Genomic DNA, 15,975 nt, shown 5'->3' on the forward strand with positions numbered 1-15,975 from the left:
TTATTGTAGCCACAGGAGCAGTGGAAAGTAGCAGTAGCTATAATTATCAAAATATAATAAGATGAGTCATGCACAAGTCCTGATGGAATCAATGCAACCATGAATTCTGGCTATATGTAATTGTGCTTAACTTGAAACAAATTGTTGCCATTTTTAGAAGTTTGTGGATGTGGGGACTTGTTTTTCCAGTAGCATGTCTTCAGTTTCCATAGACCTGCTTGGCAAAATAAAGAGAAACTAGAGTACAATACGGGCCATTTGGCTCAATAGGTCCCTATGGTGTTTATGCTCCACATGAGCCCCTTCTCTCCCCTCTCCATTTAATCCCATCAACATGTCCTTATTTATTTTTCTCCTTCGTATGCTCATCTAACTTCCCCTATGGTATTCGTGTTAGCTACTCCGAAGCTGAGGTCCAAAGATGTGCGGGTTAGGTGGATTGGCCATGATAAATTGACCCTCGTGTCACGGGGATTGGCAGGGTACATATCTGGGTTTACAGGAATAGGATTGGATTGTGGTCAGTGCAGACTCGATGGGCCAAATGGCCTCCTTCTGCACTGTAGAGATTCTATGATACTTCCTGTGGTAGCAGGTTCGACCAGTGGTACAGTGATAATGTCACTGGACTAGTAATCCAAAGGCCCAAGCCTCTGAGTTTAAATCCCACCACAGCAGCTGGTGGAATTTAAATTCAATTATTTATTGTTGTAAAATCCCATCTGGTTCATTACCTAGCCTGGCCTACACATGACTTCAGACCCTCAGCCATGTAGTTGACTCCTAATTACTCTCTGAAATAGCCAAGCAAGTCACTCAGTTGTACAAAATGCTACAGAAAGGTTCAAGAAGGTGGCTCACCATCACCTGCTCAAAGGCAATTAGCGATGGACAAAAAATGCTAGTGTTGACAGCGATGTCCACATCCCAATAAAGAAGAAAAAAGAAAATTCTTTTGAAATCTTGGAGACATCTATCAGGTCACCAGGTGTCCTCTTTTCTCCCGAAAAGAGTCCCAATCTTGTTCAGTCTTTCCTGAAGGTATAACTCTATCTGCTTTTATTTTCTACCTTTGAATCTGTGCTTTTCTGATCTCTCGCAGCACTCTAAGACATGATGGTGGGAAACTGATGCAGTGCTAGGATTCTGCAGGGTGGTTGTGTAACTGAGAGGTGGATGATAACAGCTCTGATTGAGTCCTCCTTCAGGTTTTTACTGTGGTCTTGGTGAAGCAGAGAATACAACAGCTGACATGTCCTCATGGTTGAGAGCAGGAACTCAGCATCTGTGGAATCACAGAGCATGACTACTTTGCTTCTTCCTTTACCAAGGAGGTAGGTGCTACCCAGGCCATAGAGATAGATGAGGAAATGTTGTCCCTAGAAGGGTTTAAAATTGATAAGGAGAAAATGTTGAATAGACTGTCGGTACTGAAAGTTGACCAAGCACCGGGATCAGATGAGATGTGTCCATGGATATTGAAGGAAGTGTGAATGGAAATTGCAGAGGCGCTGGCCATAGTCCTCCAATCTACTCTAGACTCAGGCGAAGTACCAGAGGACTGGAGAATTGCAAATGTTACACCAAGTTGAAAAAAGGCTATAATAATAGCCCCAGCAATTACAGTCCAGTCAGTGCTGGGCTAGCTTCTAGAAACAATTATTTGGGATAGAATTTATGAGTCATGTGGAAGAATGTGGGTTGATTAGGAAGAGCAAGCATGGATTTCTAAAGGAGAAATCGTATTTAACTAACGTTTTGGAATTTCTTGAGAAGCTAACAGAAAGGGTAGATGAGGGTAATGCTATTAATGTTGTGTACATGGACTTTTAGAGGCATTTGGTACATTGCCACACAACAGACTTGTGAGAAAATTTATAACTCATGGAATAAAAGGGACAGTAGCAATGTGGATATAAAATTGGCAGAAAAATAGGAAACTGAGAATAATGGTCAGTGGATATATTTTGTGCTGGCGTAAGGTTTGTAGTGGTATATTGGGACCCTTACTTTTCTATACCTTGGTGTGCTGGGGACAATTTCAAAGTTTGTGGATGACACAAAACTTCGAAGTATCGTAAACTGTGCAGAGGACAGTATAGAACTTCAAAAGGACATCGGCAGGTTGGTGGAGTGGGCAAATAGGTGGCTGATGAAGTTCAATTTGGAGAAGTGCAAGGTGATGCATTTTGGTAGTGAGAACATGGAGAGACAATGTAAAGTAAGGGGTAAAATTTTTCAGGAGCAGGTGGATCTGGGTGTATATGTACATAAGTCAATAAAGGCGGCAGGATAAATAGAGAGAGAATTAATAAAGTATATAGTATTCCGAGCTTTACTAATAAGGATGTAGGGTACAAGAGCAAGGAAGTTATGTTGAAGTTATAAAAGACACTAGTTAGACCTTAGCTAGAATATCATGCACACTTCTGCCACACTATAGAAAGGACGTGAACAGTTTGGAGAGAGTGGAGAGGAGATTTATCAGGATGGTTCCAGGGATGAGAAACTTCAGTTATGAGGATAAATTGGAGACACTGAGATTGTTATCCTTGGAGAGAAGAAGGCTAAGAGGAGATTTGATAAAGATGTTCAAAATCATGAGAGGACTGAACAGAGTAGAAAGGGAGAAACAGTTCCCACTCATAAAAGGATCAAGAAGGAGATGGTACAGATTTTAAGTAATTTTCAAAATAAACACGTGATGTGAGAAGAAATTTTTTCACACAGCATGTGGTTGGGATCTGGAATTCACTGCCTGGGAGTGTGATGGAAGAAGGTTCAATCCAGGAATTCAACAAGGCATTTGATGATGAGTTGAATAGAAACAGTAGGGGTGTGGGGGAAAAGGCAGAAGAATGTCACCATGTCATGATGCACATTGGGAGAGCCAATGCAGACACGATGGGCCGAATGGCCTCCTCCCGCGCCATAGCAAGAGAAAAGAAACAAGGGCAGGACAATGGGAATAAGTGGGTAGCTCTTTCAGCAAACTGACGTGGAGGTTGATGGGTTAATGCCTTGCTTTTGTTTTTCCTGATCAGCTAATTATTCCAAACATTTATCACTCTCTGAATTTCTTGATATTTTTGAATAATTTATTGCCATGTTTTCTGGCTTTGAGTTAAATTTCAGAGTTTACTTAATGTCACTTCCCAAATAGTGGATCTGCAGAACAGGACTTGGAGTTCTCCAGGGTGTATTTTACCAGCACAATGCAGATTAATACATAGATATTCTCAAAGGAATGAAGACAGAAAAGTTCTTCACAAAAGTGACCGGCACGTGGGGAGAGGCGATGGCCTAGTGGTGTTATCGCTCGACTATTAATGTAGAATCTTAGCTAATGTTCTGGGGACTCGGGTTCGAATCCCGCCATGGCAGATGGTGGAATTTGAATTCAATAAAATAAAACTAGAATTCAGAATCTACTGATAACCATGAAACCATTGTCGATTGTCGGGAAAACCCATCTGGTTCACTAATGTCCTTTAGGGAAGGAAATCTCCTGTCCTACCTTGTCTGGCCTACTTGTGACTCCAGAGCCACAGCAAAATGGTTGACTCACGAATGCCCTCGGGGAACTAGGGATGGGCAATAAATGCTGGCCAGCCAGCGACGCCCATGTCCCACGTATGGAAAAGAAACATAGGCAGCATTTGAGAGTATAGTTTGTTTTCCATGGATGAATTAAAATGGACTGATTGGCTTTTCACATCTGCTATTATCTTCCCAAATGGACTTCTAGGTCAGATAATGCAGGCGCAAAGCTCGTTACTGTTTGACTTCGCTAGTTAGATCATAACCATAACTTAGAGTCATAGGAAACAGGCCCTTCAGCCCAACTCGTCCATGCTTCTTAAACTGAACAAGTCCCATTGGCCTGCATTTGGCCCATATCCCTCTAAACCATTCCTATCCATGTACCTGCCCAAATGTCTTTTAAATGTTGCCTCTACCTTCTCCTCTACCACCTCCTCTGGAACTCATTCCATATACACAATGTTGCCTCTCAGATCCCTTTTAAATCTTCCCCCTCTCACCTCAAACCTATGCCCTCGAGTTTTGGACTCCCCTACCCTAGGGAAAAGACCTTGGCTATTCACCTTATCTATGCCCCTCATGATTTTATAAATCTCCATAAGGTCACCCCTTTTTCTCCAACGCTCCAAAAAAAACTTGAATAACCTTGTTATTTGCTTGGCTCAGTGACTGAACTTCGTTTCTGAGTGAGGAGGTCATGGGTTTGAACTCTGTTCTAGATACTTGAGCACAAAATTTAAAGCCCTGCTTCAGCGCAGCGCTGTGTTATCTTTTGGTTGAGACGTTAACTGAGGCTCCGTCTGCTATCGGACGTCGACATGAAGCGTTCCTTAGCACATCTTGAGGAAAAGCATTCACACACATTGACCTGGTGTGCTGGCTAATATCTGTTCCTTCTGGAATCTGGCTATGCGTAGATTTACTGCCCTGTTTTCCCACCTTACAACAATGACTGGACCGACAATGCAGAATGTTGTTCATAGAGAGAGGTGTAAATAGAATAAACAAGCAATTGCCAGATTAATTCCTTGTAGATGAGTCCACACAGTGGTTAGCACTGCTGCCTCACAGTGCCAGGGACCTGGGTTCAATTCTGGCCTTGGGTCACAGTCTGTGTGGAGTTTGCACGTTCTCCCCATGTCTGTGTGGATTTCTTCCAGGTGCTCCGGTTTCCTCCCACACTCTAAAGATGTTTAGGTGAGATTAATTGGCCATGCTAAAAGAAATTGCCACTTAGTGTCAGAGAGATTAGCAGGGTAAATACGTGGGGTTACGGGGATAGGGCCTGGGTGAGATTGTGGTCGGTGCAGACTCGATGGGCCAAATGGCCTCCTTCTGCACTGTAGGGATTCTATGAGACCAGCTGGAGCTTGAGTTTCAATTTCTCTGTTTTAAGTACGAGCAAATTGTGCCATCTTTATTTGTTCATAGAATATGAGTGTCACTGGCAAAGCCAGAATTTGTTGCCCATCCATAATTGCCCTTGCAAAGGTGGTGGTGAGTGGCTTTCTTGAACTACTGCAGTCCACGTGGTGTTGGTACACCCACAGTGCTGTTAGGGAGGGAGTTCCAGGAGTTTGACCCAGCAACAGTGAAGGAACGCTGCTACATTTGCAAGACCAGGTGGTGTGTGGCTTGGAGGGGAACTTACAAGTGATGGCGTTCCCATGCATCTGCTGCCCTGACCTTCTAGGTGGTAGAGGTTGTGGATTTGGAAGATGCTGTGGAAGAAGCCTTGGTAATTTGCTGCAGTGCATCTATGCATGTGTTGGAAGTGGTGGATGGGACCTCTTTGTCCTGAATAGTGTTGAGCTTCCTGAGTGTTGTTGGAGCTGCACTCATCCAGGCAAGCGGAGAGTATTCCATTACACCCCTGACTTGTACCCTGTAGGTGGTGAACAGGTTTTGGGGAGTCAGGAGATGAGCTACTCAGGATTCCCAGCCTGTGACCTGCTCTTGTAGCCATAGTCTTTTATATAGCTGGTCCAGCTCAGTTTCTGATAGCGGGGGATTCAGTGATGGTAATGCCATGGAATGGCAAGGTTAGACTTCCTTTTGTTCGAAACAGTCATTACCTGACATTTATGTGGTGTGCATAGGATGCCACCGGGACTTGATGGTTTGAGTTATAAGGAGAGGCTGGATAGACTGGGACTTTTTTCTCTGGAGTGTCGGAGGCTTAGGGGTGATCTTATAGAGGTCTATAAAATAATGAGAGGCATAGATCAGCTAGATGGTCAATATCTTTTCCCAAAGGTAGGAGAGTCTAAAACTAGAGGGCATAGATTTAAGGTGAGAGGGGAGAGATACAAAAGGGTCAGAGGGGCAATTTTTTCTCACAGAGGGTGGTGAGTGTCTGGAACAAGCTGCCAGAAGTAGTAGTAGAAGCGGGTACAATTTTGTCTTTTAAAAAGCGTTTAGACACATGGACAAGATAGATATAGAGGGATATGGGCCAAACGCAGGCAACTGGGACGAGCTTAGGGGTTAAAAAAGGCATGGACAAGTTGGGCCAAAGGGCCTGTTCCATGCTGTAAAGCTCTATGACACTATGTTATATGTCTCTGCCACTTTGCACCAAAGCCTGAACGTTATCCAGGCCGTGCTGCATTGGGGCCCTGACTAACCAAAGTGAATCTTCTATGGAAAGCTTGAGTCTTGGGTTCGCTGTCATGGCGTCAGAGGAAGCAGTTCCAAGGACACTCCGAATGCTTAGCTTTGGTGCTTTGTTATTGACTTTGAGGACTGCAAGGAGCTTGTCTGGGATCGCTATACCTGGCAAAACCAAAGGACAGGCCAGCCTCTATCTAAAGCAACAGAATAGCAGAGAGAAAGCGCAGGCAGAGGAAATATTGAGCCAGTCACTCGTCCAAAACAAATTCGTCTGCAAATATCCTATTTTCAGCAAAACCTTACAGGACAGATCAGCCTCTGAGTCACCTAGATCTCCACTGGAACTCAAGCAAACACTCCAGGTGATGAATATCGTCATTTTTACCTCGAAAGATGAACGTGAGCACGCAAGCACGTATTTGAGGCGTCTTCAGAATGTGAGGAATTGTAAATGGTACTGAACACTGTGTAATATCAACGAACATCCCCACTTCTGACCTGATGATAAAGTTTAAAGTTTTAAAGTTTAAAGTAAAAAGTAAAAAAAAGATCATTTATTAGTCACATGTAAGGCTCACATTCACACTGCAATGAAGTTACTGCGAAATTCCCCTTATTAGTGTCGAAAGTAGGCTTACATTAACATTGCTGTGAAGTTACTGTGAAAGTGCTCTAGTCGCCACACCCCAATGTACCTAACCAGCACGTCGCTTGGACTGTGGGAGGAAACCGGAGCACCCGGAGGAAACCCACGCAGACACGGGGAGAACGTGCAGACTCCACACAGACAGTGACCCGAGCCAGGGATTGAACCTGGTTCCCTGGCACTGTGAGGCAACAGTGTTAATCACTGTGCCACCGTATGCCCTGATGATGCAGCAAAGATCATTGATGAATTAGTGGAAGATGGTTTGGCCTAAGACTCCACCCTGAGGAAGTCCTGCAATGATGTCTTGGAACTGAGAAGATTGATTCCCAACAACCACAACCACCTTCCTTTGTGCTTAGTCTGACTCCAAGTAATGGAGCGTTTTCTCCTGAATCTCATTAACTACAATTTTGCTAAGGCTTTTTGTTGTCACGTTCAAAGAATACATTTTTGGTCAAGTGTTGCCCTGATGTCAAGGGCAGTCACACTGACCTCAGTTTTGAATGGCTTTATCAATGTAATGATACGGTTAGTTTCTGCATCACAATGTGTAAAAAGCCATCAAGCCCAAGAAATGATTTGTTTTTGCGAACCTGTCCACAGTCAGTGGGTTAACGTAGGACAATGTCAAGTTGCGTGCATGGGAAAAATATGAAAGTAAATAATATTTGTGTTGACTTCCCATGTAAGTTATTTGCGAATGGAATGTAGCTCCGTTCTGGGGAAAGCTCAGCGATGTGAAAAACAAGGCAGAAATGCCGCAGAATTTGTTGCAAGCCCGGCACTTTTGGGAATTCTTTCAAGCTGAGTTCAGAAAGCTGGAATGAACTCTCCGCATTCCACACTCACAGTTAGAGGCGCGGAGTAAAATGAATATTGTCGGTTTCAAAGTTGTCTTTTCTGAAAGAAGACAATCAGCATAAAAGAAAGCAAAGAAATGTGTAGTGCGCATAAATTATTAAGATGTAGCATAGAGGCATGTCCTTCAACGTTCAAAACCGTACCGCATGGTAGGTTGTTGCATAAAGTTAAATCTCACGGGATCCAGGGTGAGGTATCGAAATGAATACAAAATTGGCTTCTTGACAGAATAAGAAGTCTCACAACACCAGGTTAAAGTCCAACAGGTTTATTTGGTAGCAAATACCATAAGCTTTCGGAGCACTGCTCCTTCGTCAGATGGAGTGGAAATGTGCTCTCAAACAGGGCACAGACACAGAAATCAAGTTACAGAATACTAATTAGAATGCGAATCTCGACAACCAGCCAGGTCTTAGGTACAGACAATGTGGGTGGAGGGAGCATTCAACACAGGTTAAAGAGATGTGTATTGTCTCCAGAAGCCCGAAGGTGGTTGTAGAGAATTGTTTTTCAAACTGGAGGCCTGTGACCAGCGGTGTGCCTCAGGGATCAGTGCTGAGCCCACTGTTATTTGTCATTTATATTAATGATTTGGATGAGAATATAGGGGGCATGGTTAGTAAGTTTGCAGATGACACCAAGATTGGTGACACAGTGGACAGTGAAGAAAGTTATCTCCAATTGCAGCGGGATCTTGATCAATTGGGCCAGCGGGCTGACGAATGGCAGATGGAGTTTAATTTAGACAAATGCGAGGTGATGCATTTTGGTAGATTGAACCAGGTCAGGACTTACTCAGTTAATGGTCGGGCGTTGGGGAGAGTTATAGAACAAAGAGATCGAGGGGTACATGTTCATAGCTCCTTGAAAGTCGAGTCACAGGTGGACAGAGTGGACATTCGGCATGCTTGGTTTCATCGGTCAGAACATTGAATACAGGAGTTGGGATGTCTTGTTGAAGTTGTACAAGACATTGGTAAGGCCATACTTGGAATACTGTGTACAATTCTGGTCACCCTATTATAGAAAGGATATTATTAAACTAGAAAGAGTGCAGAAAAGATTTACTAGGATGCTACCGGGACTTGATGGATTGAGTTATAAGGAGAGGCTGAGTAGACTGGGACTTTTTTCTCTGGAGCGTAGGAGGCTGAGGGGTGACCTTATAGGTCTATAGGTCTATAAAATAATGAGGGGCATAGACAAGGTAGATAGTCAATATCTTTTCCCAAAGGTAGGGGAGTCTAAAACTAGAAGGCATAGGTTTAAGGTGAGAGGGGAGAGATACAAAAGTGTCCAGAGGAGCAATGTTTTCACAGAGAGGCTGGTGAGTGTCTGGAACAAGCTGCTAGAGGTAGTAGTAGAGGCGGGTACAATGTTATCTTTTAAAAAGCATTTAGATAGTTACATGGGTACGATGGGTATAGAGGGATATGGGTCAAATGCGGGCAATTGGGATTAGCTTAGGGGTTTTAAAAAAAAGGGCGGCATGGACAAGTTGGGCCGAAGGGCCTGTTTCCATGCTGTAAACCTCTGTGACTCTAACACAAGTACTCTTTGAATCTTTCCCTTTAAAGCAAATCCATTTCCGATTATGTCAAGTTCTCAATCCTGCCCCCTGCCGGCTCAGTTGGTGACACAGTACATGAGCCACGCACAACAGAAGGTTGGATCTGGTTTCTGCTGTGTGGGCTGTGGGCAGCAACCCGAGTGCCAGGGACAGCACATTGAGCGAGTGCTCCTGAACTGGGCCAGCGCCATCATTCAGCATGAGTCAGCACCTATTTGCAAGTGGTCGGAAAATTGAACTGTGTCTCATGTCGTCCCGCTTGATTGGTGATACAAGTTTTCAAGCAATTAAATGTCACCTGAGACCATAAGACGTGAGAGCAGAAGCAGGCCATTTGGCCCATCGGGTCTGCTCTGTCATTCAATGAGATCATGACTGATCTGATGCGATAATCCTCAACTCCACTTTCCCACCTTATCCCTATGGTTCCCACAGTCCAAAGATGAGCGGGTTAGGTTGATTGACCATTCTAAATTGCCCCTTCGTATCATGGGGATTGACAGGGTGAAAGCATGGTGTTATGGGGATAGGGCCTGGCTGGGAATGTTATCGGTGTGGTCTCGATGGACCAACTCCTGCACTGTAGGGATTCTCTGATTGTATGAATGCTTGATTCCCTTACTGATTAAAAGTCTGTCTATCTTAGTTTTGAAGTTAGTTCATGACCCAGTCTCTGAGGTAAAGAGTTCCAAAGGTTCACTCCCCTCTGAGAGAAGTAATTCCTCCTCATCTCTGGCTTAAGTGGGTGACCCCTTACTCTGAGATTATGGCGTCCGTGATTATGCTGGCTACTTTTCTGAGGCAGTGGGAAATGTAGACAGAGTCAATGGATGGGGGGGCTGGTTTGCGTGATGGACTGGGCTACGCTCACAACCCTTTGTCGTTTCTTGCGGTCTTGGACAGAGCAGGAGCCATATCAAACTGTGATACACCTGGAAAGGATGCTTTCTATGATGCATTTATAAAAAATGGTGAAAGTCATAGCAGACATGCTGAATTTCCTCAGCTTCCAGAGAAAGTAGAGGCGTTAGTGGCTTTTTTAACTATAGTGTCAGCGTGGAGGGACCAGGGCAGGTTGTTGGTGATCTGGACACCTAGAAACCTGAAGCTCTCGACCATTTCCATTTCATCACCGTTGATGTAGACAGGGACATGTCCTCCACTGTGTTCCCTGAAGCTGATGACTCTCGCCTTCACTTTACTGACATTGAGGGAGAGATTATTATTGTCGCACCAGTTCTCCAGATTCTCTGGGTGGAATTTTACGGCCTCAGTTGTTCTGAAACCGTAAAATACCGCCTGAGGTCAGCGGACATTTCCGTGTTCCACCCCTCGCCCGCTCTGATTCCAGTGGCGGGCGGGGCGGTAAAATTCCAGCCTCTACCTCTTTCCTGTACTCCGTCTCATCATTGGGTTTCCTCCTATTCTCCAAAGATGTGCAGGTTAGGTTAATTGGCCACGCTAACTTGGCCCTTAATGTCAGGGGGGATTGGCAAATACATGGGGTTACGTGGATAGGGCCTGGGTTGGATTGTTGTCGATGGGCCAAATGGCCTTCTTCTGCACTGTTGGGATTCTATGATAAGGGGACCAAAGCTATTCACAGTATTCCAGGTGCAGTGTGATTAGTTTTAGCAAGCCTTCACTATTTTTATACTCCATTCCCTTTGCCACAGGACTTTTTACCAGAGAGGTCACACTGGTTAGGGAATATTGCCACAATTTGACCATTTGGTCAAATTTTATTTCAGATAAAGCTCAGCACAACATCGTGGGCCGAAGGGCCTGTTCTGTGCTGTACTGTTCTATGTAAAAGATACACTAAGCAATTCTATTAGGGATGGCATACAAGCCAGTAGCAAACTATTCAAAAGTCAGTTCTGAAAGCAAATGAAAGTTCTCTCTTGTGCTACAGAATGATGTGATAGAGTCCTCGCTGATCAGTGTTCAGTATCTGCCATATATCTAATACACATCTGTTTGTACGGATCGGCTGCTTTTAACTTTTTTCCAATATGATGTTTACCCCTCGCTTTTGAAGATTTGAAGTTGTTTACTTAGAGATTTAAAAAATTGTACATTTTTAGAACATTCTGGCTCTGAGTACTGTGCAGTATTGCAGCCTGTGAGGTAATGTATAGCCTTTACAGCTCCCTTATTGACATGGAATGATATAATACGGCCTCTGTATAATAAGAATCTTGTGATGATTTACAATTCCCTCACATCATCCATTTCACACTCATGGAACCACTCAGCCAGATATCAGGAATGAGAATACTCAGACTAGGGGCAGATTCAACTTTCCTTCTCAAGAAATGTCTACCTCAAACATTGTTTTGGAGATTCGTTCACCTTCCTTAAGCAACGTGAGTGGTTACTTTCTTTGAGTTCGCTGTGGTTTTGGTCGATCTGATTTATATTGCAGTGATGACAGCAAGGTTATCATCGTTCAGTGTTATAATGGAGGAAATTTGACAGCAAGGTTTGACATGCTCGGTTAAATGTGGAAATCCAGAAGTCGTTGTCAGGGATACCCTGGTAGCCTGTCTGTGTGGAGTTTGTACGTTCTGCCCATGTCTGCGTGGGTTTCCTCTGGGTGCTCTAGTTTCCCCCCACAATCCAAAGATGTGCAGGTTAGGTGGATTGGCTGTGTTAAAATGCCCCTTAGTGTCCCAAGATGTGTAGGTTAGGGGGATTAACCATGGTAAATATGCAGGGTTACGGGATAGGGCAGCGGAGAGGACCCGGATAAGATGCTCTGTCAGAGAGTCAGCGCAAAGTCAATGACCGGAACTCTATCACCTCGCCTCTGGCCTCTGCTGCACTGTAGGGATTCTATGATTCTAACTGCACTTATCTATTGGGTTTACACTTAAAATGGTTGAAAATGTTAAGTCAGGTGCATTAGGATTGTTAGTTTTCAATGGCATGCAAAGTGATAGGACATCGGTAATAGTCACCATTTTAGTTTCAAAAAGTTCTCACATTCCTCCACTGTAAGTGAAATATCTGACCACAGAACAACATGCTGAAGCTTGGTTTAGACATGAGAAAATAATGCACATCGTAACTGCAGTGCTGTTGACTGTTATTCTTGCAGAACCAAAATCTTTGTCGAGTTCAAAGCATAGTTTTAAAATAAAACATAACATTTTCGAAGTGACCAAAAAAAAGTGATGATAACTGCTGAGCAACCTCTCTGGCCCCGAAAAGTTAATTTCAGAAACACCAACTCTCATTCCCTTCGAAGAAAATGAGTGTTGAAGATTTTTAAAGATATATTTCTTTTACATTTTCTGTCTGTCTCATTCATTTCCCTTTGTCCAAACTATATTTCCCAAATTTATTTTGCATGATTTAAATCTAATTTCTATTTCTTGCTTCCTGCTTCACAATGAGACTCTGCGGGTGGGATTTTCCAGTCGCATTCGCCCCAAAACCGGAAAGTCCCACCCGAGGTCAACGGACCTTTGCATGGTCCACCCCCCCACCCCACCCCCCCCCCCCCCCCCCCCCCCCCCCTCCCACCACCCACTACAATTGCTCTGGCGGGCGGGACGGGTAAATTCCACCCTGCATGTCTCAGTGAGGATCCTTCAGTCTGATGGCTTGAAGGGCTTCACTGTTGCTTGCTCTGTTCTCAGATGCCACAGATTCACTGTAGAGGGTGGAACAGACCTCAGATTAGAGGCAGTCTCCAACGCCCAGTCCACATATAGTCTGTGGGCAGTTGTCACAGAGATACACAGTGAGTCCCCAGTCTTTGATAAGATATAGAAGCAGAATTAGGCCATTCGGCCCATCAAGTCTGCTCCGCTGTTCGATCATGGCTGATATGCTCCTCATCCCCATTTTCCTGCTTTCTCCCCATAACCCGTCAACCCATTACCGATTACAAATCTGTCTAACTCTTCCTTAAATCTACTCACTGTGCCAGCATCCATCGCACTCTGGGGTAGCGAATTCCACAGATTCACAACCTTTCACTGCCAGGACCTAATGCAGGTCACTGGCTTTTGAAAAGTTGCCCTTTCTCTCTTATTTTCAAATTGGATTGAAACCACATGACATTCTGAAATTCAGTCAACTTGTGAAATTGAACTGTGCACTGTCTGGGATCTGCAGTTACAGCGTTACATTGCCTGTAAAATTCCAAATTAAAACACAGCAACGCTTGAATTAAAATTAGCCAGGAAGTGGATCATTATTTCAAATCGAAATCGATGCCATGCTGTGGCTGTCTCTTTTAGAATAATGCTATTTTTGTTCTTCATTACCTATTTGAGATGAATCGCTGCCAAGGGTGAAGCTCCATTGCCAGACCAACAATATACTTATTGCAGGCTGCAAACTGCACGCTCCCAAAACATTGCTGTATTTGCATCCACCACTTTCTGCTGGTGTAGAGAACTCCATCTATAGCTGCTGGTGTAGGGAACTCCACTGATGGCTGCTGGTGTAGGAAACTCCATTGATGGCTGCTGGTGTAGGAAGCGCTATTATTCACTGGCTGCTGGTGTAGAGAGCTTCATCACTGGCTGCTGGTGTGGACTCCATCTATAGCTGCTGGTGTAGGGACCTCCACCACTGGCTGCTGGTGTAGGGAGCTCCACCACTGGCTGCTGGTGTAGAGAGCTCCATTGATAGCTGCTGGTGTAGAGAGCTCCATCGATACTGCTGGTGTAGAGAACTCCATCTATAGCTGCTGGCGTAGAGAACTCCATCTATAGCTGCTGGTGTAGGGAGCTCCATCACTGGCTGCTGGTGTAGGGAGTTCCATCGATACTGCTAGTGTAGAGAATTCCATCTATAGCTGCTGGTGTAGAGAACTCCACCACTGGCTGCTGGTGGAGAGAGCTCTATCAATAGCTGCTGGCGTAGAGAGCTCCACCACTGGCTGCTGGTGTAGAGAGCGCCATCGATAGCTGCTGGTGTAGAGAACTCCATCACTGGCTGCTGGTGTAGAGAACTCCATCGATAGCTGCTGGTGTAGAGAGCTCCATCGATAGCTGCTGGTGTAGAGAACTCCATCTATAGCTGCTGGTGTAGAGAGCTCCGCCACTGGCTGCTGGTGTAGAGAGCTCCATCACTGGCTGCTGGTGTAGAGAGCTCCATCGATAGCCGCTGGTGTAGAGAACTCCATCCATAGCTGCTGGTGTAGAGAGCTCCACCACTGGCTGCTGGTGTAGAGAACTCCATCGATAGCTGCTGGTGTAGAGAGCTCCATCACTGGCTGCTGGTGTAGAGAACTCCATCTATAGCTGCTGGTGTAGAGAGCTCCATCAATAGCTGCTGGTGTAGAGAGCTCCATCGATAGCTGCTGGTGTAGAGAACTTCATCTATAGCTGCTGGTGTAGAGAACTCCATCACTGGCTGCTGGTGTAGAGAGCTCCATCAATTGCTGCTGGTGTAGAGAGCTCCATCAATTGCTGCTGGTGTAGAGAGCTCCATCAATTGCTGCTGGTGTAGAGAACTCCATCGATAGCTGCTGTTGTAGAGAGTTCCATCACTGGCTGTTGGTGTCGAGAACTCCACCACTGGCTGCTGGTGTAGAGAGCTCCATCACTGGCTGCTGGTGTATAGAGCTCCACCAAAAGCTGCTGGTGTAGGGAGCTCCATCACTGGCTGCTGGTGTAGAGAGCACCATCTCTGGCTGTTGGTGTCGAGAGCTCCATCACTGGCTGCTGGTGTAGAGAGCTCCATCACTGGCTGCTGGTGTATAGAGCTCCACCAAAAGCTGCTGGTGTAGGGAGCTCCATCACTGGCTGCTGGTGTAGAGAGCACCAACTCTGGCTGCTGGTGTAGAGAGCTCCATCACTGGCTACTGGCGTAGAGAGCTCCATCGTTGGCTGCTCGTGTAGAGAGCTCCATCACTGGCTGCTGGTGTAGAGAACTCCATCAATAGCTGCTGGTGTAGAGAGCTCCATCGATAGCTGCTGGTGCAGAGAACTCCATCTATAGCTGCTGGTGTAGAGAACTCCATCGATAGCTGCTGGTGTAGGGAACTCCACTGATGGCTGCTGGTGTAGGGAACTCCACTGATGGCTGCTGGTGTAGGGAACTCCATCGATGGCTGCTGGTGTAGGAAACTCCACTGATGGCTGCTGGTGTAGGGAACTCCATCGATGGCTGCTGGTGTAGGAAGCGCTATTAGAGATTGCCAATACCCAGGGTGATTCTTAGATACACAATGAAGAATAGATAGGTTAGGATGAGTTTTGCAGGCTGAATGGCCTCCTTCAGGTAGAAAGTGTGAAGTGAACTAAAAGAAGTCTTCGCCATACTGATGTTTGTTTTGCTGTGGTTGTGTTTCAGAGGGGTTAGCAGTGGGAGTTGGATTCGGCGCTATCGGAAAGACTGCCTCTGCCACGTTTGAAAGTGCACGGTAAGCCTGTACATCTTTCACAGTTTGAGGTGTTCCTGACCCACGGTTACACTGGCGGAGGAATTCACTGACCTTTGGACACACCTTATTTCAGCAGCTGTTTCACCTCAGCAAGAGGGAAATCCTGATCGCAAAGGGAAAACGCTGGAAAATCTCAGCAGGTCTGGCAGCATCTGTAAGGAGAGAAAAGAGCTGACGTTTCGAGACCAAATGACCCTTTGTCATCTGGCCTGTCATCTTTCTCTCCTTACAGATGCTGCCAGACCTGCTGAGATTTTCCAGCATTTTCACTTTCGGTTTCAGATTCCAGCATCCGCAGTGATTTGCTTTTATTTATGGGAAATTCTGATC

At 45.2% G+C, this 15,975-nt stretch overlaps 1 protein-coding gene across 2 annotated transcripts in view; it reads left to right on the plus strand.

The window, feature by feature from the left end:
* Positions 1–15,975, plus strand: part of slc39a11 (solute carrier family 39, member 11) — a 757,783-nt gene that overhangs the window by 501,573 nt on the left and 240,235 nt on the right. For both annotated transcript variants that reach the window (XM_078225647.1, XM_078225648.1), the window contains exon 6: positions 15,555–15,624. In XM_078225647.1, the coding sequence (XP_078081773.1) occupies positions 15,555–15,624 (70 nt within the window). The remainder of the gene's footprint in view (positions 1–15,554; positions 15,625–15,975) is intronic.

The sequence above is a fragment of the Mustelus asterias genome, chromosome 12, assembly GCF_964213995.1.
Source record: "Mustelus asterias chromosome 12, sMusAst1.hap1.1, whole genome shotgun sequence".
Classification (NCBI taxonomy): domain Eukaryota; kingdom Metazoa; phylum Chordata; class Chondrichthyes; order Carcharhiniformes; family Triakidae; genus Mustelus; species Mustelus asterias.